The sequence below is a fragment of the Balearica regulorum genome, chromosome 4 (assembly GCF_011004875.1).
Source record: "Balearica regulorum gibbericeps isolate bBalReg1 chromosome 4, bBalReg1.pri, whole genome shotgun sequence".
NCBI classification, from domain to species: Eukaryota; Metazoa; Chordata; class Aves; order Gruiformes; family Gruidae; genus Balearica; species Balearica regulorum.
The window spans coordinates 69,155,225-69,182,827 of record NC_046187.1 but is presented as its reverse complement, the minus strand read 5'-3'; the positions used below and the strand labels follow the sequence as shown (position 1 = coordinate 69,182,827).

Genomic DNA, 27,603 nt, shown 5'->3' with positions numbered 1-27,603 from the left:
CTGGCTTGTCTTGCTCTGTTTCTTTTTGGATTCTGAATTAAGATCTTTAGCTCATCAGAGCAAATTTACTATTTTTGGGAAATAGAATAAATTGTCAATGACATAAGTTGAATAGAATTACTGGTATGAGAACAAAATCTGATCATGTATGTGATAGGGCCATATTTACAGCAGCATGTCAGTATCTCCAGCGTATGTATAGGTATGGTGCTTTTTGGACCAAGTGTGCTTGCATAAGCAATGCTAACCACAGAGTACTGTTTCACATTTTTCAGAAAAAAGGTGATGTTCTCTCAGTGTGAATTGCTGGATAGCAGCTCAAGTAAAAAAAAAAAAATTCTTTGCTTTATCCTTTAAAAATGAAACAAAGATATATCAAAACAAACTGAAAAAACCCTCCCATTCTGAAAGTATGAGAAATGGACAAGAGCTAGCTCTCTGTTACGATCAGCCCATCAAGCATTCCTATCTGATGAGTAAGGGAAGTGTTGGAAACTCCTGTGTTTTAAAATCAAGGACAACTAAAACTTTGAATGTAGGTTTGCTGAGTTTCTTGGATTCTCTTTGTCTTGCTTCTACTTGAGATACCAAAAATGACAAGTATATGTTGTTTATGGAGCCAAACTAGGGAATTTTGCCCTGTTTTATAGAATGTGATTTAAATAGAAATGTTACTTTAAAATAAAGCAAATATCTTTTTTGAAGATAAGACATGCATACTCTCTGAGATGGGTACATAGTTCTCAACGGTGTGTAATGAAGTCTGTATACACCCTAGGTATTATAAATACATTGAGATACATACATGTCAAGCACAAATGTATGGTTACAATTAGGCTGATTTGATGTCTGAATTATGATATATCAGAGACCTGGGACAAAACAGAAACGTGCCCATTTTCAGCAACATAAGTAGAACATGTCAAACAATTTACCAGTACGATGAAATCATCACCAGAAAACAAAGTATGTTTTGTTAATTCAAAGTTTGTGGTCTCTGAGTTTCCTGGGACCATAAACTCCCTGTAAGACTGCATGAGTTTGAGGGTCAAAAGACCTTAACAGTGTTGTGGCCATTTCTTATCAGATTAAAAAAAAAAATAACAAAAATGTTACCCCATAGTTTATTATTTCATTAATAGAAAATCAGGCCACTATTTCCAGGTTCAGGAACCCAAAGTAAAGCTCTTCCCCTCATTTTAACTGCAAAAAAGTGTTTGGATTTTCATAGGTATGGGTGGCTTGTAGCATTCCTTAATGCCAGTAAAAGCTGAGGAATGATACTTGTAGAGATAAAGTAAATTAATTTGATACTGTGGAGTTATATACTCAACTTGGGTTTCTTTGGTTTAAAAATTAGCCTTAATAAAAAAAGTGGTTTAGGTAGCTGTACTGCGGGTGTTACTTTACAACAGGTTTTGAATACCTCTTAAATAATGCACAAAGAAGAACAGACCTGACTTTTCTCCTGGCCTATAAAGCCAAACTCAGTGAAGGTCCTTATTATGCAGTTGAATAGAGTCTCCAGAGTACAAGCCACCCAAACATGGTGCACAAGAGACAGGACTGTAATTCTTCACTGTGCAACGCACTGAAAACCTATTATAGCTGACCTAGAACAGATGGGCACATCTACTTCAAAGCAAAGACTTCATAGCTTCAGTTGCCTAGGAGAGATTTCTGCATTTCCTCAAAGGAAAGAACTCTGTGGTGGGGTGACCCTGGCTGGCTGCCAGGTGCCCAGCAAGCTGCTCTCACTCCCCTTCCTCAGCAGGGCAGGGGGAGAAATAAAGATGAAAGGATAAGGAGAGGGACATCACTCATTACTTACTGTCACAGGCAAAACAGACTTGACTTCAGAAAGATTAATTTATTGCTAATTAAAAATATAGTAGGTAAGTGACAAAAAAACTCCAAACTAAACCCACCTTCCCATCACCCCCTTTTTTCCCAGACTCAACTTCACTCCTTCCTTCTTGACTTTTCTGCCACCTGTAAGCAGTGCAGGGGGATGGGGAATGAGGGTTATGGTCAGTCTGTAACACTTCATCTCTGCTGCTCCTTCTCCTCATGCTCTCTCCTACTCCAGCATGGGGTTCCACTCAGGGGATACAGTCCTTCACCAAATTTTTCTGTGGGTCCTTCTCATGGGCTGCAGTTCTTCAAGAGCTGCTCCAGGATGGATCCTTTCCACAGGGTACAGTAATCAGGAGCATGCTGCTCCAGCATGGATCCCCCACAAGCCACAGTTCTTGGGAGAAAACCTGCTCCTATGCAGGCTCCTCTCCATGGGCCACAGCTCCTGCCAGGAGCCTGCTCCAGTGTGGGCTCTCCATGGACTGCAGTTTCCTTCAGGGCATCTCCTCCTTGGAGATGCAGGTGGATATCTGCTCCACTGTGGTTCTGTCCAACATGGGGCAGGTCCTGGTCTCTTCTCACAGCAGCCACCCCTGCAGCCCCTCCCTGCCACCAAAACTTGCCACAGAAACCCAACACAGACTCTTACTGTTATTCCAGAGCAGTGTGCTGCTTCCAGTGTATTCCTTATAGACCTGATGCAATTTTTAGAAGGTATTGTGATTGATTTATTATTAAGATCTTGGCTACTTTGATGTGTTTCTAAAAATAGTTACTAACTTGGACAAGGTAGAGTTAAGTATATTTGGAGATGCTTCTTTGGAAACTTTTAGTCCTTTTAATGATCGAGTGATATGATTATTAATCAAAACTAAAGATGAGGCTCTAGTATTGTTCCACTTCCATGACTTGATTTTTGAAAATTGAATTCTGTTTGTTTTGGCAAAGAGTCTGCAGTGTCTAGATATATATAGAGAATCAATACCATAGCACACATTTTTTCTTGTTCACTGTACTGTAATTTAATAAGAACCTGAAGATTGCTGCTGCCCAAAAGGTATTATGGGGAAGAGACTGGGGAGGGATTAAGCAACTTTCATGGTTGTGTTGCGTTGCTGATGTTATACCAGACCTGCTTTTGGCCTGGTGTTTTCACTTGTAGCTCTTGTTCAAGCAAAACATCCTTCCTGCATGTTAGCAAGGCTGTGAGCCAGTTGCTATGGTATTCAGCTTTTTTTTTTTTATCTTAAACCAATTGACTTGCTTTTGTGATGGTTCAGCTCAGAATAAGAAATCGGTCACACAGGCTAGAACTGTAATCAAAAAAGCAACTATTGGCTTGAAAATCCAAGGTTGGGAGAACAGCAGAATTTCAGTTTCAAGATAATATTTATCATAGTCTGTGTTTATGGTATATATTCTAATGTGTAACTAAATGTTAGCAATGGTGGTAATAGCAGTAGTACTTTTTCAGGATGATAATAAAAATTGAATCACTGGACTAATTTCTCTATGTTGTTTTATCACCCTAGAGGCATCAGTAGTTTCCAGCAAAAAAATTAACAGATATTTTTATTCTGTGGCCATTTCTTTTTGGCTTTTTGTTGTAATCCACTGGCAGGATATTATTTGCTAGTGGATTACCAGACTTTGCCACTTGTGTTTTCAATTTTAGTGTTGCTGTTTGGCTAATCAGAAAATTCTGGAAGACTGCTAGGTAATGTAGAAGGACTTTAAAATCCTAATGGTGCTGATATGTAGCTGCAGTGATCCAAAGATAAAAGACAGACATTTTCTCACAGGTATATTGTGATAGAGGAACTATCGAAAAAGGGAGGATGGACTTTTACAGGTCTTCTGCGGCTTTAAGAAGCTCTTGTCTGCTTGAAGGCAAAGTTGTTCTCCTCTCCACTCTGTCTGCAAATGTATCAGCAGGACAAAGAAAAGATACTGCTGCATTTGTACAAAACGACTTCTTTTAGAAGTCATGGCTATACCACAAATAAAACTTTTAAATTTCAGTTTAGAAATCACTAGAAATCACACTTGTAAAAGACAGTGCTACATACTTGAAAGGCCATCACAATCTAGGCAGTGCAATTGATAACGATAATTACGTGAAAACACATATTTGAATTTGTAAATAACTAGACAAAAAAAAAGTAAAGATTTACTGTAGGAATGTGTTTTGTCTGTGTGCTCTGTACAGTACAGTGGCACAATCCTTTCCCAGTGGATAGCAGGATCTACTGAAGAAGCCTTTCTTTACTGCTCCCAGAAGTGTCATGAGAGCTTTCATTTTCTTTCCCAGAGCCTTATGTGGTAGCCCTTCTTTTTCTGTATGCAGGTAATAATGTCCCACTGTGGACTAAAATGTTGGCAGCAAATATTGCTATCTCTGCTCTCACTGACTATGAACAAAACCACCTCCTAGTTATCGAGGGTTTGACTACCTGAATTATGAAGCTGAATCTTGGAGAGGCTTTAAATGATGCTGGTGGAGAGCATGAACTTTTCCAGCTCTGTAATAGTGCCATTTCAGTGTTTGGATTCCTCATTGTCACTGGACATTCAGGTAAATCTCTGCATGCTGTGTACATGCCACCAGAATAGTAAAGCCGTCAGCAGTGATGTTCAGGAAATACGGGTTTCTAAGCATGTGGTACATGTCTTTGCAAGAAATCAAGAGAAAGATGTGCAACAGCTCATCAAACAGAATGAAAAATCCATCTTCTGAGATAGTACAAAAACCAAACAAGAACAACCAAAAAAACCCCAACCCAGAGCAAAAAAGACTTGTCACAGCAAACTAAAAGGAAGAGTAAAACTCTTCCTTATTTATAGTAAGTAGTAAGTCTTAATTTATTGCACTGGGATTACTGCATCCTAATAAGTGGAACGTGGAGAGCTCTCCATTGGCTGTTTAGTTAAACAGGCTAAAGTCTTTTTAGGTCAATTATTAATTTTTTTTATGTCAAATCTGTGCTTTAAACATATACTCATGGGACAAACTCCCAAGTTTTTCAGTGAAATGAAAACCCTAGAAAAATCTGGATAGATCAAGAGATTTTTTTAGAGTTTATGGTTTTGGATGGCCAAATTTAATGTATGTGGCATTTCACATTTGTTAGTTGCCACTGGATGTCTGAGAACATAAAACCCCACACATCCAGGAGATAAGAGTTTTTAAGCATATCCTCTTTTTACAAACGTGATTTTAATGGCACGCTTCACTGATGTTTTATCTTCTGATGTTTCCAAATGAGCTTTTTATTGTTTATTAGTGTTTTTTGGCTTATTTTTAAAAGCTATATACTAAGTTACAAGAAATGCATGTCATTATGGCATTATAGTCATCAGAGTATGGCAGATAGCTTTGCACTATAATAAATGTGGGTTATTTTATATTGGTTCTTATCTTCATTTAGAAATAAATTTGTAAATACAAGAGGGAGAGCAAAGAATGAGAGTTGTTCTTGTTGGACATAGCTTTTTGGTGGCTTTTGAAATGTACAGAGAGCACTTTATGCATATATGCGTTTTAATACTTTTGCAAGAACATCTATACAAGATATTAATTTTAGTAGTTTTTGGGGTCACATCTAAAGTACATGTCTATTCCTATATGACTTCACTGAGAAACTGCCCTTGACTAATAATTGCCCATGTCTACTTGCCAGCCAGCTTGTAAGGCAAGTCATAAAGGATGGGTTTTCATTTAGTAGAGCTCTGCCTTTTTAAGTAAAGTGTAATGTAAGAGTTGGGAAGTGTATTTAAATTTGGTTATATATATATAAAAAAATACTCTCTGCACTGATCTGTTGTTCAAAGACATGGCTTGTTACATGTCACTTTATTTACCTTTCACGTGTTGTATACGTATACTGATAGTTCTTAGCTGCTTATAACGAATCTTTGCAAGTAGTGATATGCACCACTGCTGGTGTAAGTATCGTAGCTTCACTGCTTTTCAAAATTATGATAGAGATAGGATGGGCTACATACCCAGAGGACTTGCCTCATTTCCACCAAAAGAATACTGTGGGCTTGATTCAGATTCACCATTTATTAAAAGTACTGCTCTTATTGGTGCAACTGTAAGTAGAGAGAAATCTCTCTCATGAGTAGAATGCATGCAGATACACACCTGAGTAACTAACTTGAATGGATTGCTGCTGTCTGGACTAGATTCACATAATGACAAATGCCTTCATAAAAAGCACTGCTTTGATACAGCACTTCATCTTTCTGAATTTCAAAGCTCTGCAAATTTAAATATAAGCATGGGTAAATAAGCATTGAAATGATCCTGGCATGTATAATAGATTTTTTTTCCCTGTTCAGTACCCCTATGTATTTGTTTTCCAATGTATCTTCTAGAAAAGAAAGGCTTTTGAAGAAAAGTGAAAGATACAAATTAAAATGGAGAGTATATTTCCACATGGATCCGTGATGTTTTTCTCTTTGATGCTATACAGACCTGGGATGAGGAGTTGATAGTTTGGGCTGCTCTGCTTTGAATTCCAATCAGTATATAAAATGGGTTCCTTAACTTCCTCTCCTTATGTTCTGATGACAGAAATACATTTTATTTCTCTGAAACAGAGCATTTTATTTTATGCTTGTGTGGTTGGTTTTTTTTTTCCTTATCACTTTCTCATTTTTTGTTAGGAAAATACTCCCCTTAAAAGGGACAGAGCACCTGTTCTCTAGATCCTCTAGACTGATTTTCTGGGGTCCATTTTAAATTTTATTGGCTGAAGCAGTTAATGCTTCTTAAAACCCTGCTTCAACAAGCATTCTGTTCAACTGTTCTTGGTGGAGGGTAAACTGACTAATCTGAGTTGAATCCCTTCAACAGCTGTACAATGGGTTTCACACTAAGGAATTTTCAAGGTACTTTAATTATTTCAATGGCTTAGATCAGGACTGACTCATCAGCACGTCCCTGGTAATTCTAAAAATAGTACCTAGTTCTTCGGGATTAGGAGTACGAGAGAGGAAACTCTTTTGAGTCTCAGCTAATTACACAGATGGAAGTGAATATAGGAGCTAGAAAGATCTGGGCTGCAGCTTGTGACTTACACTTCTGTAAGTCTGGGAATGTCCACTGAGGAAGTATTTTTCTGCTAATGAAAGTGATTGGGAGAACAAGGTGCTTGCTTGCTTTACAGGGTCAACAGTTTTGTTCCTGCTTTAAAAATTATCCTTAGATGAGGAAAGTTTTCACCATTTTTTTGTCTTGAATTTCTTTGTTTTTTAGGGAAAGCTATAAGGAAGCTTGTGCGCAAGGCGACTCTGGTGGCATCTAGAATCCTCAGATTTCCTTGACTGAATCCATCTGGGTTTAGCCCTAAATATAGTAGACAAGCTGCACTGCTTGCACTGATAAATTGTATCTTCCAAATGATAGACCAAGGTACAGTCATGTATACTAACCATTTTTGATCTCATTTGACTCTTGATTTTGTTGCTTTTTGGGTAGTTGTGACAGTACGGTTTGTCCCTGTTGTTGTGGACTATCTTTTCATCAGCACTCTCAAAAAAAAAATTTAATTGAAAGAGACTTCTGGCCTGGCTCTGGCATTTGATGTTGCCAGCTCCTTATGAGTCTGCAGCTTGGTGGGAAACTTAGCCTCTCCTGAGATTTACAGACTTGCCTTCAGTGGCAAGTTTGTACCTGAAGTGTCTGTCTGCTTCAGGTAGACAGTGGGACTGTTGGAAGCATAACTGTATTTGGTTTTACTACCCATGGAAAAGAAAAAAAGAAAACCTAAAACAAAACCCTACTTCCTTTTTGACATATATTTTCCATTTACTTTGTATGCTCAGCAGTCATAAAATGAAAACAGCCTATGTTCTAACAAAGCATAGATTTTTGACTGTAAAATAACAGCTGTATCATCAAAAGAAAAAAATAGATCAATAAAGTACTATTCTAAATCATAGTTAATAATTAGGTTTCTTTATATCTGCTTTGATATCTCAGCTAGCTGTTGGAATGAGCAAGCAATCTCAGTGCCAACTGGCCTGCTTTCTGAGGTCAGAACTTCTCTTTGCTTTTGTTTTAGATGGGAAAATATTCTGTCTCCTACCTGTGTCTCCCCTGAACTATAGGGGGGATAACACAGAATGTTACCAGTTTCAAGATGGTTTTAGAGCGGTGGTGTTGGTTCACATTTTAAAAGACTTTGATATCCAATAGAATGTATTGCTCTGCTTGGATCATCCACGACATCTGAAAATTAAGACTGATTAAGCTTTTTTTTTTAAATTGTCTTATATGAGCATGACATTGGTTGAATATTAATCCAATTGCACAGAAGCTATTAAAATTTTGATTTTTACATGGTTTAGATATTGATTTGGAAGACTTCAGAGCTGTCTTTTCTTTTGGCCAAAGATGGGGAGGAATGCTTCCTGTGTGTGTCATCTTGGTTCCTTCATTCTCCATGTTGGGCTCTGGCTGTTCGCTGCCTTCACCTTCAAATGTTGAGCTTTATCCTTATTTTGGTTTTTTGCCCGGATACAAAACCTTCCAGTGGCATCTCCCTAGTGCACAAAGAACTTGGGAAAGCATCTGGGGACTGGAATGGATGGTTGCAAGCTCAGATTGCCTGGCACATTTGGCCCCTTGTGAATGCCAGGTCTTGCTAAGGCAGATCCTGTACCAACCATAGCCTAAATCATCAGCTGACCACAATAAAGAAGTCTGTAGGTCATGCAATTTGTGAGTTGCATATAGCTTTGATGTTGCTACATAAAATCTATTTTCTGTTGTCTGGCAAAAGAATATTAGATTTAAAGAATGAATGCCGCTGGTGTTCAGTCTTGTGGAGTTGGTCTACAGATGGTTCTCCTTTTGAATATAATTCTTTTCAAAAATATGTACTTGCTGAGAGGTTAATGAAAAGTTCCCATAATTCTCCTGCTTAATTAGTACAATACAGCAAATAATTGAAGAATATGTCTATCTTTTCAGTTGACAGCAACAGGTCACACCTTTGGCACACAGCTAATTGGTAATTTTCTGTGTGTATCATTAGTGGAACAGGAAGATGAGTACATCTGTGTTTGCTGGGTTGTGATAGTATCTATGATGACATTCAGCTGGCCTGTAGTGGTCTCTGTCAAATGCTTTCCTTCCTTGTCCACCGCCAGTGTTTTGTGATAACTCTTTATATCTATTGTATATCTATCTGTTCAGCATTTGGCAGGTCAGAGTGCCTGGGTGAGGTAAATTCATTTGCTCTGTTTTAGGACATTCTGATGTTGTTTAATGATGGTTTCAGGTTATAAAGTATCATGCTCCTCTCTTTATTTACAATCCTTAGGAGCATTCTGACTGCTAACAAAATAATTTCTGAGCAGAAAAGGCCTTGAGAGAGGTTTCTTCTACTAGAAGACAAAACAGTGGATGCCACATAGGAAGTATCTGGGAGCTGGCAAAGGAAATTGAAGCTAACCATAGGTGTTGGTGTAAGGCTCTGGAGTTTAATGCTGGCTGTGGAAGTGCTGGATGTGGACAGGCTATCCTCCAGCCCCTGACAGAGGGCAAGAGGGGATGGCTCAGGCTCTCCTTAACCACACACAGCAGCAAGCCTAGGGCTGGTGTGGGATGACAGATTTCTGTTAGTATAGATAGCACTATAACAGTAGTAAAATGCTGAGGATGGTTTTAAAATCCAGCTAATAAATGAAAGGGATTTAATAGTCACTAATTACAGAATTTAGAGTTTCTTCTAATATTGTTTTTGAGACCTTGACCCAAAAGTTTTCCCTCCATTTGAAAGATCTTCATATATAACTAAACATTTTTAATAAAACTCAAGATGCTGCAACTAGCTACTAGCTTGAGTTAGAGCATGATGATATACAGATCATCTCATTAGCTCCAGCTGTTCAGCACAAAGGGCTGAGGACAAATATCGTTGGAGGCAAGCAGGAGAGAATGCAGATTTGAAGACTTCAGTGGAAGAAATCTTTAAGTTGGTTTTGGAGAGGTTGTGCTAATGTAATAAGCACACACTAAGACAGAGAGACCTTACAACATAAGGAGAGAAAAAGTAATTTGGATTTTCAACTATTAAAAGGGACTCTATGGAGATAAAGCAGTTTATTAATAGAGTCGTGGATTTAATACAGAAGGTAAATCTGATCCATTTGGAAAGAGCAGCCCGTATAGTCTGAGGTCTCTGCAACCAATGGACCTAATGGATTTGCTGTGTTGATGAAATGGTGCGGAGTGGGAAACATGGTGAGAGATAAGGCAGAAAACCAGATCTAAGCAGATCTTTAAATCTCATTGAAATTCATGGGAAGAACATGAATTTGACACAACGGAGGGTTTCCAAATGAGGTTTCAGTTCCTCACACCAACGGGACTGTTGTTATTCTGCCCTGTTCTGTACGAGGACTGAATATAATACAGTGTTGCATGGTGTTTGCTTTTGTAGTGGTTCATTTTATCTCACTGCATTCCCATCTAGAAACAGAACAAATGTGGTTAGCCGCTGAAGTCATGGTTCTTCAGCAGCAGCATACTGATCGGAACTGTTGTGTACGCTCAGCACTGTAATGCCATTGAACGCTTGCTGGCTGCGCTGCTGTTTAATGCTGCTCTAGCTGCTTCTGACAAGTTGATGTACTGGCACATCAAGATCCTGTATTGGTACATCATCGGGAGACAGGATGATCGGTAACCGTATTCCCTCACAGGGCATGGTTATAAATACACTTCAGGAAGAGATAACTTTTGAGCCTTCTCTTCTTGCCCTTTCGAAAGATATTTTCACTTTTCTGTATTACGGAGATGGTGCTAACATGAGCAGTCTCATACTGCGTAGTCAAAGATTCCAAAAACCTGATGTGCTGTCATGTGGCTTTGATCATGCAGTGCTATGTTTTTTGCCATTAAAATGTACCAGCTTAATAACGAACAAACTTAGATTTCTGGCAACTTCCATATTTATGCGCTGTTCCTTTGTTATAAAAGTTAAAAAAAATAGATAATTCTGATCTTTGATGAAAACATAGAAAAGCTTACATTCAATACTAGTATTAGTAATTTCATTTCAGTATTTTTATTTCTTTACCTATTTGTGTAATGAAGCCATTAGTGAGTTTACATTGGGGCAGCAATTAATAAAGCTTAGTTTAAATATTAGCTTAAAAAAAGTCATCTGCCACTTAGCGGATGGGAGAAGTCATGATTAAAGAGTTAATATAATGACTAGGTAGGACATTTGCTCTTCAAAGTTTTAAATACTGTGTGAGCAAAAATTAAAAAGTGACAATCACTTTCAATAGCTGATGTACCGTTAATATATTTACAAATCTGAACAGCTAAGCTGATTTCTGTCTTCAGAAGTTGTGTAGAGTCTTTCAATATTCTTTTATTAGCATGTAGTCTGGACATAGTCTAGCTCAGACTGAAATCTGAAAAACTGAGCAGCTGATGCTAGTTTATTTAGTAGTTATTTTTAAGCCCTCTTATAACTACACTTTGCAACTCTGCTAGCTCCTTTTGGCCAGTATAATTTAGATAGCTTGCTTTAATAACCTTAGTTGTTAATACATTGTTGCTCAATTGCTCTGCAATGGCGACATTTTTCTTTTCTGATTAATACAATGATTTAGACTAAACCACATGGTTGACAAATGTAATACAGGAAATATAATGAACAAACAGCAAAAGTGAAAACAGAACAAAAAAAAAACAACCCAGAAGCCCTCCCCCAACCTAAAAATAAGTAAATCTCAGATTGACTCCTCTCCATTTCCTAAATAAAATCAACGAAAGCACACACACAAAATAGTGTATCCTTTTACAGGCTGAAAAAGGTCTGATTCTGGAAATGGATGTTCAGCTGTCACTGAGCAGTACTTCCTAATGCTATCAGAATAGTCTGCTAAAGGGGAAAAACTGCTAAAAAGCCTTAAGGATTATTGAAGGAGATCTGCATTCTTTCTGTTAAATTTAATTAGGGATTTAGACTATGTTTTTCCAGGTTTTACCCATTAAACTTTATGAATGATAAATTTGGAAACAAGCATTCCATCTATAAGGTAACTACTTTTGATACCAGATTGCTAAATGGAAAGGCAATTATGTTTAAATCACTAAGATGTATGTATTCTTCCCTGTTGTTTCCTAGCATTTTCACTGAACCTCTAACATAAATAAATGACTATGTAAGCTCACAATATCTAGTTACGGTTTATGTTTAATGTGTGTTTTAAATAATTTTCAGGCTGCTTCTGCTGTGGTAAAAGTAAAATTAGGATGTTGTCATGCTATTCAGTGAAAACTAGGGGCCCTAGGGGCACTGGATTACAAATTGGTGGAGTTAATTTACATTGTTTCATATAGCAATTAATTACAATTTCAGTCTAAAACCTGTTAAAAAACCCCTTGCCTTTTAATTATAAAGTAACAGAAGGCCCAGGTTAAATAGCGGGTCGTTGTCTGCCAGGTCTTTGAGCCATAGGCTAGTCTATGGTGTTGGTGAGTTTTGTTGGGGTTTTGGGGTGGGTTTTTTTGTTCACAAGGATCCTTATATTTCTGTTAGAGCTCGCAGAGTCCCATGAGAGTAGTAGCTCCTGTAGAGTACCAGCTGGGGCTCCTTGCAGCATCCCCTACCGGTTTATTTATGGTGCAGCTCTGGCACCAGTATTTGCTGAACCCACACTGTTCTTAGGACTCTCTCATTGAAGTCAAGCTGTTATAACACCTGGTGTCAGCATGTGGAAGAAGAGGAAAAGAAAACAGAAATTGTGGGTGTGGAGAAATTAGAAAGCTGATCATTGCACTGAGCGGCATGTCTGCTCGCTGCTTTGTTTCTGCTGCAGTTACAGCAGAAGGGAAGTTCAATGTGGTTATTGATGTCTCTTGAGTACTACAAATCCTTATCTTTCTTATCTGTTGGTTAATTCTTAATAATTTGTAATAAAATATTGAGCTATCTAGTCCATGGAATAATACTTAGCTGATCTGGTTTCCCTACAACAAAAAACGAAATCAACCTAAAACCTCCTCATATGCAGATATTACAGTTGCATTGCTCACTGAATTTTTTAGCAGATTGTTCCATTTGTTTCCTGTTGATACGGCCAATAATATATTGGATTTTAATCCAACTTGTAGAAAGCTATTTGATAAATAAATGTGTTATCTAGGAAAATGAGCGCCATTTTTAAAAGCTTGGGGAAACTGCTATGTTGTGAAATGCTTTTATCAAAACTTTAATGGGCACAGACCTCTTAAGGAAACAGATATAAGGCAGGGAGAGAAAAGACTGCTGTGGAGGCTTAGTTTGATTAAAATGTTTTGGTAAAGAATCCTTAATTATTTTAAAGAAACACACAGTGGGGTCTTTTCTCCTGTGCTGATAAGAAACTGGGAAGTTTTCATATTGCATTCAAATGTGTGATGTGAAATGAATTAGTTATTATCTGTATCTCCTTGGGGCATATGCACTATAAATAGCTTTTCCAAGTCTATTGCTTTATTCTGCTCTGCACTCTATTATCAAATTGCAGACCAGAGTAAAAATGTCTCCAATCAGTTGCACTCCGAAGCAATGCATAGGATACAGATTTGGCCTTGGCAGACCACATTTTTTTTTTATGGTATATGAGCAAATGGAGGACTCCTTGGTTCGCTGGCCCCTAATTTTTCAGAATCCCAGAAAAAACAAAACACTTGTTGTTTCTACCACCTGTGATTGTTGTCAACAACAGCAAGAAGGGGGAATGTAGGTGTAATTATTGAATCTATACTACCAGTAATGGTGGAAAAAGGCTTTTTAGTTAGGGCTGTGAAAAGCCCTTACTGTGAAGCCAGGTATCAGCTGCATTGGCGTTATGTTTTGTCATAATAGCAAATACAAGTGATCTGGGGCCATAAATTAGTTTACAGCTTTGGACTTTAAAAAGGGGTCTGATTATAAACCCAGAAGAGCATGGTGTTTTCTATGGCATGTTGTTCATCTAGAGTTTTGTTTTGCAAGAAATAAGAGGCTGCTGTCCTGGCTGTTATCACTTACTGTGCCTTTACACTAAGGAACCCAATGTGCTGCCCAGGATAGCTCCAGAGAGGTTTCCTTTATTTGAGGTTATCAGAATCTGAGTGTGTTAAAATTGCCATGAGCTTAAATATCTCAAAATTCTTGTAAATCCTGGATTATACTCTGTGTATTACTCTTTCACCGTTCCAGAAAAGACATGAACTTCAGACTCTTGATGAAGTGATCGCCCTAAGGAATCTATATCTTCATGTTGATGTTTATAAAAGCTATAGCTACCTTCTCAATGTTGAAAATAACAGTTTGAACAAGAACACTTATCACCATGTTTGACCACTTCCTTGATTATTTTTAGGTCTTCCAGGACTATTCAGAGTTGTAAGAGATAGTGTACAGACTACAGCAGTGAAGGATCCTGTGGCAAACTCTGCCACCCAGCCAGGTGCCGTGGCAGCCTGCCTGCTCGTACTGCCCGTCAGAAGTTGTGAACATCTGGCGAAGAGTCTCAGTGTGTAAGGTAGTAGCAGCAGCCTTGCCTTCTCAGTTGGGTAGCAGCAACCTTCACGCAATGTGAAGTACAGTGAGGGGAGTTCATGAGTCGGTTGTGTAAGGAGGATGAAAGAGCGCAAGGACACATCCCCAAAAGGTCAGCTTCTGCTCTGTGGCTTCCAGGATTGCAAAGTCCTGGATAACATTGCTTTTCAGTCCTCTTCGGCACAGACACAGTTAACGGGTCTGTATTAGTTGTCTAAATCTCAGAGAATGGGAATGCCTGTTCTCAAGTTCTACATGGCCTGTAGAGGTTTCTAAAAAAAAAATAAAAAAATAAAAAATTATGTTGCTGTTTCTGTTTTGAAACACAAGATCCCCAAGTGCTTAAGTATGCAAGTCAGAAGTGCCTTGGCTTAACGTCGCTCAATTCTGACAATTCTGGTTGAGGAGGACTCAAACTCTGACTGTATCTGTGGAGGGTCCTGAGGTGTTGATGCGTTCAGATTCTTAGCTAATTCCCTGAGCTTGTGCTGAGCTCTGTGTGGAGCTGCCTTGTGAGTGGTCACCTTCTTCAGTAATGCTGTAGAAGAGGGGGAGAAAATGGCAAGAGGAGGGGGGGGGCGTTTTTTGTTTGCTGCCCATGTTGGGGCAACTTGGGAACTGAGAGAATTTGGTTTCAGACTTAGCCCAGAGGAGTTTGAAGGCACTGGTTCCAATTTCCCATTCTACCAGATGAGAGGCAAAGCTGGATTGGGACCTTCAGTGTCTCTGCTGTCAACTGAGCCACCACCTTGGCTGGTGATGGACAATCTGCTGATAGGATCTGTGATACCACCACGGCAGGGTCCAAGCGTATCCCGTACCAAATGCTCCCCCAGCCTTTCAGCACCAATTGCACTGTCATTCATCCTGCTCTGTGTCCCTGGTCTCACTGAAGTGTGGCACCTGGTGGCACCACGGTATTTCTTTCTGTATCAGAAAGCAATCTTTCTGAATCTTGAGGTTCATATTACTGCCAGGCAGCTGGGACCCAAGAGCTGAGAGTCAGGGAGAGAATAACAAGGGTGAAGGCTGGCCCTTGAGTAATTAGCAGCAGCGTGGGGAGGTAAGCAAGTGTGCTTAGCTACTCCTCTCGTTCCATTAATGAGCAACACACTTGTTCATTTGGTTGCATCAATATAATGGCATAAGACAAAATGCTATATTGCTTTACGGTGGCCGCAAATTTTCTGCTGGAGTGAAAAATAGTAAGTACAGGTATAAAATATATTTTAATATATTTAATATTTTCATGTATTATGGCATAGTTTAACTTGCTTGAGTGATCTTGCATGCTGCCTTGGAGGGCTCTATCATAAATACAATTATTATTATCCTTTATGCCAAAATGACATTGACATAGGTCGAGATTCTCATGTGAACTGAATAGCATAGCTCCAGTGAAGGAAAAGGACAGATTTGGTACCTTCTGTTTAAGTTGTCAAGCTTGGCTGAATTCTGAGTTAATTTGAAATCCTGCTTTATGGCCTCTATTACACAGGTTTCTGCCCCCTCCTTGAAATCTCTCTTCTGGAGTGACAGAATGTAACCATAAATGTTGCTTTTTGTTGATATTTTTCTGCTTTATTGTATGTGGTTTTGGTTTTGTTCTTTTTGAAGTAACAATCTGTGTTGCTTCATAGGCTTTCAGGGAGGTCTTTCTACTTCTTTTTGCTTGTAATATAAGTCTTTAGCACTGGATGAAAAAGCAGACAGTTCAATTTTAAAATGCAAACAGAGTCCTCATTTTCTGAGGCTGGCAAACTTTCCCTTTTATCCCTCAGCCAACTTCTATCCAGTCCACTGATTCTCCTCCTCTGTGTCATGCTTGCTAACTTTTGCAGATTAATTTTTTATGAGAGATACTATTAAAATTACTTTGGAGATTCACATAAATTATCTCTGTAGCTTTCATTTGCTCTTTGTTGTTCTGAAGAATTTACTAATATTTCTCCAGTGCAGCCTGTATTCTCTAAATCAGTGCTGAATGTTTTTTCTAATTTGTGCATTAAGTAATTTCAACTTGATTTTTTAATGAAGTAAAATATTAAGTACTTTATGTAAACTTTTATCATGGGGGAAGGGGAGCACAGAAAGTCTGTTAATTTTGCTTTATCATTTACACAGCTACTAAATCTTCCTGAAGTAAATTCAGCTGAACCCTGCCTGCCAGGAGCAGCCCTGGTAGCTACTGTGCCATTGAGGTGCCTTTCTGAGAGGCAATTCTTTTTCTTCGTTCCCTCAAAGTACAGCAGAAAACTGTGAAATGAGGCTTTGCTGTTTCCCTGCCTCTTCAGTTTGTTCCCACCAGAAGAGAAGAGTAGACAGAGCCTCCCTTTGCACTTCTAGGTATCTGTCCTTGACTGCTGGAGTCAGAGCAGGAATTCATACTCATATGGGAGGAAATTATGGTATCAGTGGTTGTGTTTGGTGTGTGTTTCACTCTTTGAAGTCAGCAGGAAAACACCATTTATTTGCAGTGCCCCAGTATTTTGCCATAAATAACTAGAGCAGAGAATTCAAGTGATCCAGGTTCTAAAGCTGATCATAACTGTAAGACTGGGAAGTGCAGCCTCTGGTGCAGTACTGGAACCAAGGAGATGCAGGCTGCGTGAAAACAGCCTGCTCAGTCCTAAACTAGTAAAAGATTCACTGCTATGGTCTGCAAGATGATGATTTTTACATTTGAGAGTGTCCTTTACATTTTTAAGAAATGGTGAAAATTATGTAATTTGATGTATTTAAATATTTGTATTGTGCAAAGCTGTGCCTACAAACCTAAGATGTGAGTTTGCCCTCTATTTTGATCTGCAAAACAGAGCATATATTAATATCTAAAAGTCTTCTGTAAGGTAGAGCCTCCTAGATTATTTTAATGTTCATTTCTTTTTCTAGTAAAACCTTAGAAAGTTTTTATTGTTGTGAATGAATTGATTCTGCGTTGTTGCAATTTCATTTTAAGGGACTAGGTCTTATGTTTGGGAGAGCTGATTTCAGGCCAAAATTGCCATGTGAGTTTTTAATCATCTGAGAACCTTATAACTTGCTTGCAGTTCACTTTCGAGCTGCCAAACTGAACATGAACTGAAGCTCTGTTACTCTTTTAATGTAGCTTGAAAGCATTCTAGTTTATTGAAGGGTTTTCCAGCATTTATGATTGGTAGGTAGTGCATGTATAGGTATGAAGGTTAATTAAATCAAGAGGTGAAGTTTGTAGAACAGGGAATGCTTCATTAAGCCCTGTGTGAATTAACATGTACAATCTGTTCACAATACCCCAAGTGCCATTCAGTGAGACAGTGTAATTACAGCTTACACAGAGTTTCATTAGTTTGTGTTTCTTCTACTGTGGTTGACATGTATGTTGTCTTCACTGAAACCCTGGAATAGAGGAGGGACTGCTCGCTGGTGGGCATCTGAGCATACTGACATTCAGCAAATCATTTTTCCTTTGGGTTCTAAAATGTCTTATCCCAGATGTAATTAAGCTTGTAATTCATCAACTGACACTTTTTTTTCCCTCTCAAATTCCAGATCTAGCTGAAGACTTGTGATAGCTCTTCTTGTACAGGTTTTTTTGGGGGTTGTTTTGTTGGGTTTGGTTTTTTTTTGCCATAAACAGAGGGCAAACAATAATTATCTTTCCCCATTGCTAGTAGTTCATCTTTTGTTTGGGCTGTTTTTTATTTAAAGTTCATTCTTTTTTATTTCATGGCAGAATATTATGACAACCTAAAGGCGCAATCTTTACACTTCTCTCTTTAATGTGCATCGTGTTTAGGCAACTATAAAATCTAGGTGGCTGTGAAGATACGGGGGGCTTCAGTGAAAATTTAACTGTATACATTCCAAAGAGTTTATTTGAATAACAACATCTGCTACCAAGAAGTATGAATGCACTTAAATAGACTGAAGTGTTATCACCAGTGCAGGCAAATTTGCATCTCTTTTGGTATGCATTTAGTTGATGCCCAGAGAAGGACTGTTAAAGCTCCAGTTATGATCTCCGCAAGTCAGAGGCTAGATGCATACATAAAGATCCTGGAAAGTCATGTGAACATACTTAATATTACCCTTGTGATAAGTCCCACAGGCCTATTCAGGTGAGAGAAATTAAAGATGAGGAAGCACTTGAAGGCACAGGTCTGTAGACAGAAAAACAATATTAATGAGGGTAATAAAGAGACTAGTGAGGAGGAATGAATGATGAGCTTTATTGCAAATCTTATCTGTGCATTATTTCTTTATCATAGAATGGGTTGGAAGGAACCTCAAAGATCATCTAGTTCCAACCCCCCTGCCATGGGCAGGGACACCCTCCACTAGACCAGGTTGCCCAAAGCCCCATCCAACCTGGCCTTGAACACTTCCAGGGAGGGGGGCATCCACAGCTTCTCTGAGCAACCTCTTCCAGTGCCTCACCACCCTCACAGTGAAGAATATCTAATCTAAATCTACCCTCCTTCAGCTTAAGGCCATTATTTAAAACAAACAAATTTGCATAAATGTTGCTAGACTGATGTAAGAAGAGAATACAGCTGAGATGTAACAGAGGTAGCAGTAAAACCAACCTTCTGTTGTCCTCTTGTTGTCCTTCAAAAGGTTTATGTTTAGAACTACTATACAAGGAGAAGACATGTTACATGCACGCCATGTGGTATCCCAGCTCTGCCAAACAATGGCAGGTCCCAGAGTGGTAGTGATCTTCTGCCATCACTCCTCTGGCTGTATTCTGAAAATACTGAAAAGCTTAGGGCCTGCTCCAGAACTGTTTTACCCTTTGTAGCCTATTGTATTTTTTGGTATCTAGTAAAGTAATATTAAAATATTACACAGAAACTACCTGCCTAAATTTTCTCATACCAGAAATTATGGTGTTTTGTTTCGAGATGATGTCCTAACTTAGTATCTGTGTTAGGTTTTTGACAGATTGCATATATCTCCTGATTTTAGCGAGTTCTAGTATTATATAATACATTTCATGGCAGACCATTCCACAGGAAAAGTTAGCAATAAAACATGTATGAAATTATACATGACCTTAAGTTAGGTCTTACTGGTATATAAATTATTGCACAGACCTAGGCTGATGTAACTTCAGAAACCATTATCTGTCAAAACCATCCTAAATCATCTGACAGTGTTTCAGAAGTACCATGTTTTGGGGCAGATAATGAAGAATTATAGGAAAGCAGATGAGGGAATAAGGGACCTAAAATGTCATCCATTGGCACCATGTAAGTCCAGAAATGGGGTCTCAGTGCTGCTGCAAAGCACAGACTGCATGGCAGGCAGACTGAGCAGCAAAAACTAGCATGATAAAGCTGGTTTTAAGCATGGTGTTTAGTGAATTTCTGCATTGGGAGAATATTGACTATTTTGGATGACGCATAGGAGCATTTAAAATACTCTCTTTTTTTCTTAATATTTGGCTTTTGAAGTGAAGGACTACATTGATTTGAGGCTGTATTTTATTTGGGTCAGTAAAACATACATCATAACAAAGAGCAGTTAGTTGTGTCTTCTCAAAATAAAAGCACTTGTGTTATTTATTCACTTCAGTGCCACAAGAGTGTATGATACCTTATAGGTGATTAAAATGAACATGCCACCAGAATCTTATAACTTAGACAGTGCACAGCAAGGGGTGACAAAAAAAAGGCAGAGAAGTACAGGAAGCATGAGGGTTACAGTGGCAAAAGCTCATGAAAATGCTTTCATATACCAATAAAAGCTTTCACTTATGCCTCACATATGTTTCCTCACTGCATGTTGCCTGTGTGTCTTGCTGGTTATTTGATTTTTGGTTTTGTTAACGTATTCTGCTCGTAGACTTTGGTCCTGATATTGTTTCCCTTGAAGTCCCTGGAAGGAACTCCTAGTGATTTAAACAGTGCTGGATCAATGTCAGTAAGCAAAGACTGTTGGGATGTGGTAATGAAGAAGCTGGTGCTTTAAACTTCTTTTAAAAGGAAGTGTTTTGTTAGAATGAATAATGAAGCACCCTGCAATTCTTGTTGTTCATGTAGTAGGTGTAATATTATGTACAAAAATAATGCATGCTTCATCATAACTACCCAAATACAAAGGGGAAAGGTTTGCTGTTCTTCCCCTGCTAGCATCCCACTTCCATCTAATCTATATCATTTGTCCAGGAACATGTTTTATTTTCCACAATGATGAGATTATTGTTGTGAGGATATGGAATTGTTTTGGGGGGTGGTGGTGGTGTTTTTTAAATACATCTTTCTGTCCCAGTTGGTAAACTTTTGTCATGCTTAGTGCTAACTGTGGACAAGTGCATAACTGCATACATCTCACTTGCATCCTATTGATCTCCTTGTCTCAGTGATATTTTGTAGTAGATTCCTAAATGCTTAGTGTAGAACGTTATTACTAGCTTTAACTATGATTTTTTTTTTCATTTAATGAGGTTTTCCTTACTCTTGTATCATAGGAAAATTACAAATGATTGCATTTGTACAAATTGTTGCTTTATCATGTCTTTAATGTTATGCCTCCAGTATTATGCCTCTTGCTTTTGTCCCATCTGTTCACTTTTATCCTCCTTCAGTTTCTGCCGTATCCTTTTTAGCAGTATTATCATTTCTTGTGAGTTTACATACAATGTTTCGTTATTCTAAAGAGGTCCCCAATTTTGATTTTTTAAAAGTTGAAAATTATTTAGACTCATGTGCTCTGCATTGACAGAACATGTTCGAATTGCACAGGGCAAAAGAGATACAGGTACATTACATGCTGTAAAATCTGGAGAGAGGAGCAGATAACTTTTACGTTTGTGTCTCAGTCTGCCTTGTAGCACGTATATTTGTATTTTAAACTTTATGTGAAGGAGAACCACAGAAATGGAAGAAAACTATTTCCTTTTCTATGCAGATCCCATTATTTTCTGTTAAGTAGATTTGAGGGAGAAATTTCTTAACTATTCAGATATGTAAATATGCAGACAGACAACTCATGACAGCTGCAGAAATATCTGACTCTAAAATATTGTTTAAACCCCATTTGTTTGTGTCTTTTATGCCCCTTCAAATAATACATCACAGCCGATTTTGTGGGTGGAATATACCTAAGAAGCACCAAACAACACAAAAACATTCAGTCTCTCAAATGGAAACAGATGTTTATTAAAATGTAATGAAATTTATTCACCTGTTTATGTGAGTGCTGCACATGTTTGCTGTGTATAACTATTTATTAAACAGCTTGCCCATGTGTTGCCTAACAGCAGATTAAATTCTAGTAAGTCTGCTTAAGTAGCTCTATGCTCATGAATATGACATTTACTCTATTTACACCTTTCCAACTGCGTTAAAATGTCAAAAAGATGTATTTTTGTAATATAAGTACCTCAATTCTTTTTGACGTTATTTTCTGTAGCTCATTTTATATGCATATCTTTCTTTTATATTATCATCATGATGGTATTAATTTGGATGTGCAAATTAGCTCTTCATGATGTTGTCATGTCAGCATCTGGATTCAAGATGTGCTGTTTCATAAGCATCACATCCTATTGCGTTTCATCAGAGAGTCCCCCTTTCCTAATCTAATTATTCATAAGGAACCTCGGGGATTGTGCTAATGGGCATCTGAAGCTATAAAGAGTAATGAAAGTGGTTGTGTTACTGCTATGCAATTAAGTGTATATAGAATACCATTCATATAATTAAATTCCGAATTTTTACCACTCTTTTTCTCCTTTATAGGACATAAATTATTTATCTGAAGTTAAAAATAATACTAATGGAGTTTAAGAGCTTTTTATGAGAGTTGTAGCATTTATAGTCACAAGTTGATTTTGGCTTTTACTTTTAAAGGCCTTCAGCAAATAAGTAGCCAGTTGTATGAAATTATTTTAATGGATTTTTCATGTTGTATGTGAAAAGGTGGAGGATGTTTCTGACTGAGGCAGAATTTAAACTGCTGGGAAACTGAGGGGGGGATGTGCTGTGCGTTTGCCATTTAATATTATGTCCATTGGTTTGCTTGGGTGCAATACGCATTCTGCTGCTGCTGGTGGTAATGTGGATCAGCAGTCATTGCAATTTGTAAGTTCAGCATGACCTTTGGTCTGGATTCAGTTTTCTGTCTTCGTTCATTTGGAGTAAGTGTTTTGATGAATGAAGATGAAGTATTTAGATCAACTAGTCAATACGTTTTCCGCTGATAATTCCATATTAATAAGTGCTGATGGTTAGTATCTTTAAGGTCTACTGACAATCTGATTGAAATCAATGGCAGTTTTGCCTCATTTAGTTGAATGGGAGCAAGAATGAGTCTTTAACCAGCAGAAAATTATAAACGCCAATTGCTGTTCATGTGTCATTCAGTACGAACAGGAGTTTTTTATGGTGCTGTCAGGCTGAAAAAAATCCTTTTCTTTTTTGATAACAAAGCTGCATTTAGCTGTAGTGATCCCTAGGTAGCCTGTTAGAGGTGTTCCGGCTTTGTTATTCCCAACAATAGGGAATGTGGCCACTCGCTGATTCCACTTAAGTAAGTGGTTGCTACTGCTCAAAATAGCTTCGGAGACTGCTGTGCTGCTGAAATTCTGCTGCAGACATCCTGCATTAACCTAGTTATCTTGAATTTTCATGTGAAATTCAGACTTTATTTTAATGCTGTGGAGTACATGATGTTAAAGATGTTGTGCAGTTCCTTTTTCCAGAACAGCAGTGATAGCCATGATGGTCCGTGGCAATGAAGAGGCCAGGGATTGTGAAAGCATCCTCCTCCATCTTTGATCGCACAGAGCTAGTTTGGATCTTGTCCTATGTTCTGGACTGCATTCCTTTTCTTAACCATAAAAATCCCGCTGTCAAAATTGCTTATCTGTGTAGTAGCTCACTACAAAACCAAGTGGTAGCTTCAGCTCTTCCAGGATATCCTCATAGTTTTCTCCCCAGGTACCCACCAGGAGAAATGAGCTGTGAAGTTTGAATGGGAGTTTAATAGGTCCAGGTCCTGTCTGACCAAATGACAGAATGTCAGAGGAGGACTGACAGCTTCTCTCTAATCATTACTATAAAAGCAAAAGGAGAGAAGAAAGAGAGGGGAAAGTGCACCGAAAGCCTGGTCTCTCTGCTAGATTTCCAGATTGCTTGGGGCTTTAAAGGTCAAACCCAACACCTTAGGTTAGTACCTCCTTAATTACTAGGAGACAACCTTTAAAGAACAGGAATAGCATGCTTTTGGCATTACTCAGCCAGCCAAGTGTCTGCACTCTACCGGAGTTCATGCTTTAAAATATTCTTAAAGTACAGCAGTATATTGGTATGTCATTAATCTACCCTTACAAAGGCAAATAAGTTTTGCCTCCAATAGAAAAAGTTGTATTCGTCTTACTGTCTGTCCAAAATACTTGTGCTTAGTCATATCGGTGATCTGCAAAGTCAGGTTAACACTGCCAGATTTCATACCGTGATTAAGGATTCTGACGCGATGACTGGCAAACTTTCTACCCATTTGCTGCAGCTGACCATTGCTGTTCCCATTTGCTCTTGTATAAAACTCAGCATTGCTTTCACATACCTTCTAAGCATATTCTCTGAGATAACAGACATGTCTGAAAATCAGGAAATGAGAAGAGAAAACCTTCAATCCATTCAAACAACATTTTCTGATGTTTGATTGGGTTTGTGTTTGGGGTTTTTTTCCCAGTGGTAAATTTTATATTTGTATATTTATATTTTTCTCTGGTAATTTATGTTTTTCCACATTATTTTGATGTCCTTTGATTACAGGGTAAAATCTTTAATTCTCTGCACTGGGGTATTAAATAGTGACCAGTTGAAATAACATTCCTGTTGGCTATTGGTTGCTTCCTACTCTCGCTGTTACTTTTGCATGTTCGTGTTTTTCTATGTAAATATGAAAATAACTGTTTAGAACAATTTAGACAATAAAAGATCTGATATTGTATTCCTGCCTAGTGTGTACGTATCTTTACTCATCTAAGTAATCCTTGTCAACGGACAGTATTTCTGAGTATTCACCTAAAAATTTAAATAAAGCAAGCCACTGCTTGAACCTCGCATGTGGTTAATCATTACTTTGTTAGGCTTGACTTGTAATAATATTCTTTTCTTCTTGCACTTGATATACAAGTTATTATTTTAATGATCCTTAAGTTTAATTTTGTGCATATCAAATAGTGTGTGTGTGGTGTGCTCCCCATTTCATTGTCAGATCAGTTTCTGTCTCTCCTTGTAAAGCTAATTTCCACACACAAGTTCAAATCCCTTAGATCAAGAATATGCTCATTTACAAAGATTATAATTGATTTTTTGGCCCTGTTTTTAATACTTTGCACTGTAAATGACATCCCAGAGGAAAATAATCATCATACAGATGTTTGAAACCTCCTTCCTGCCGAGTATGGTAATTGAAGTCTATAAAGTGTCATCAGACTGCACGTTGTTTCTAATTAGTACAAGGCAGTTTCTCTCAGCTTTGTATAGTTTTACTGGCCTCTTTCCTCCATTATTTTACCAGCTGGCTCATAAATCTTGTCAGTTACTCAAAAACCAGATGAAAACCATGAGATTTTTCTGGTTGGTTCATAGTTTCTTACTTTCCTTTATCAAAAATACCGATTTTTATATGGTTTGATGCTGACTTTCTGAAGCTATCAGTATACTTTTAGCTCCAGCTGGCCAGGTACTACTCTGACATCTTTTGAAAGACTCTTGATCTCACGTCATCAGGAGAAACACTAGTGCAACAATAAATTTCTTTCCTCATAATAGGGCCTTTATGATAACGATTCTCATTTGTCTGTTTTCTGAAGAAGGAACATTTTAGTGACTCCTTGATGGTTAGATGTTTATGGCAGACAGTTTCCCAGGGTATACTTGGAACAATCAACAGTCAGATGAAAGTGGGCAGATAAAAGAATTTCTTCTATTGAAAGGAGCTCAAAAATCTGTGCAAAATCACTGGCAGAAGAACCTTTGCCTCCTGTTTCAGCTTCCCTGTGTGAGTGTACTTGAGTACAGGTCAAATCCCAAGGTCCTTATTGAGGGTTGGATTGTGCCTCCAAAACTGTAACTTCCTCTGGTAGGTTAGTTCACCCCAAAGTAGTGTCCCTTTACTTCCTCATGGCTTTCTGCAAGCTCTTTTTGCCTTAAATAATCTGAGATCTTACAGGACTTTAGAAAAGAGACAGAAGAATTTGCAGGCCCTGGCTGCTTTCTTCAGGCATCCATTCTATGCATGGAAGACCAGAATAAGAGCTGGCTCCCTTTGTGATAAGACTCTGAGGCAGGACTTATGATGATTTAGGGTTTTTTTTTTAAGGTGAAATTTGTATTTCTCCCTTACATGTGGTGAATGCCTTGTCTGAACATTCAGGTAGCACATCCAAAATTTGTCATGATGCATTGCTTACACAATTTCTTGTTGATTCCAATTTGAATGATACTCCAATAATGCAAAAGTCCACATTTTGCTTGGAAATTGAGGAGGTTCAAGAACAGCTAACAGACAATAATTTGTTAAGCTGACATATATTCTAAGGCACCAGACTAAGATTTAGGAGACTGATTTTGATCCTCTCTGAATGACAGCATCCTGAGCAAATAATTTTGTTTCTACAAAATTTCTCTGTTTGGGAAGAAAACAGTACACAACAGCTGTGATCTGGAGAAGGCCTGTAGAGCAAATAATTACAGAACTCGTCCTTAACGGTTTCAGTGGAAAGTATACTTGGTACTTACAGTATATTTAATATGATAATTGCTTCACACTGGACCCTCCAGTGCAAAGCATGTGTAGAAGCAAAACTCTTTCTCACATGAACTAGCTGCAAATTGTGTAAGCTGCAAATAGTGTAAACTAAAACCATCGTGTATTTGATCTGAGGCGATATTCCTAGGAAAGTGCATTGCTGTGCTGCTTTCTGAAGTAGAAAAAGTTTATTTGCTACTTTTCTGATAAGTATTGCATCACTTAGGGATAACAATGTGAGATAAAAATATTGTTGCAGTGAGCCAGTTTCTTCCAAGATTCAGAAATGGTGTCTGGGTCTGCAGCTGTCCCCTTCGCTGCAGAGCTGGGTCTGGTGGCAACATCAAGCTGGTGTCAGGCCTGGGGAACACGATGTCTCTCTCCACTCAACCAGCCTTTGGCAAATTTTCCAGCATCTACTCTGCAGTTCTGACTAGGGTAAAACTTTCCCCTTATCACGGTCCTTTGAACAACTAACCAGCGTGTTTCTCTACTGCTTTGCCTCAGAGAAACCTGTCAACACCTTTTCATTCTGTATTTAATGGATATGTCAACATTGCTTAATGGAGGATGGTGAAAAGGTATGTTTTGTAGTTAGCTCGGAACGTGGCAGTGTGTCCTGACAGCAGTGATGTCTCGGGCACAGCGTTGCGCTAAGGTTGTTACACTGGCTCTGATGCCAATTCAGGCAGTACTAGCTCAGATACTCCTCTGCAGTGCTCTTCTGCAATGCATAAATACACTGTCAGGCAAACAAAAATTCAGAAGCATCTCAACTACATATCCATCATTTATAATTATAGTGGGATTAAAATAGACTTGAGGCTTCACTTGGCCTCATGCCTCAAAACTGCTGTACTGCAGCAAAGACCGCTCTGCTTTGAGGGCACAGCAATAATTACTGTGGACTGTGTTTTAACAACCGGCGATGATTGTAAGGCACAGCTTCAAGGATATTGGGAGGGGGTCGGAAGCCTTGTGCTTCTTTCAAGGGCTTAGATGTCTAAATGCTATCTGTGTGGGCTGCAAATTAGCAGCTCTCAAACTATATGGTTCCAGGAGGCACGGCCTTGGGGAGCTGCCTGCAGATTCATGAGCCATCACCATGTGCTTTGAAGCCCCCCTGATCTGGGGAGGCTCCAAAGAAAATTCCTCTAGGTCTATCTGTGTAGAGGAGACAGAAATCTGACCTACTGATGTTTGTTTTTCCAGACTATTTTGTTTTTAATTTTTCAGCTTTAGCGGTATGCTGGCAGAAGCTATATTTTGCATTTAACCTTTTGATGAAGGAGGAATGATTGCGCTCAGTGTTAAAACATGATAGGCTTGAAGCTTTGAAGTCCATCTTCTCCAGTTGTGAACGCAGTGGGAACGGTCTGAGTTCCCACTTGCAATATTGTATTATTAGACTGGAAAGAGCTTTCAAGGCTCTTTTATG

At 38.4% G+C, this 27,603-nt stretch overlaps 1 protein-coding gene across 10 annotated transcripts in view; it reads left to right on the top strand.

The window, feature by feature from the left end:
* Positions 1–27,603, top strand: part of PPP2R2C (protein phosphatase 2 regulatory subunit Bgamma) — a 209,918-nt gene that overhangs the window by 108,841 nt on the left and 73,474 nt on the right. For 3 of the 10 annotated variants that reach the window (XM_075752533.1, XM_075752534.1, XM_075752535.1), the window contains one exon: positions 7,121–7,276. The exons of the other annotated variants lie outside the window; for them this stretch is intronic. In XM_075752533.1, coding sequence (XP_075608648.1) covers positions 7,264–7,276 — 13 coding nt within the window. In that variant the 5' untranslated portion in view covers positions 7,121–7,263. The remainder of the gene's footprint in view (positions 1–7,120; positions 7,277–27,603) is intronic. 10 annotated transcript variants of the gene reach the window in all.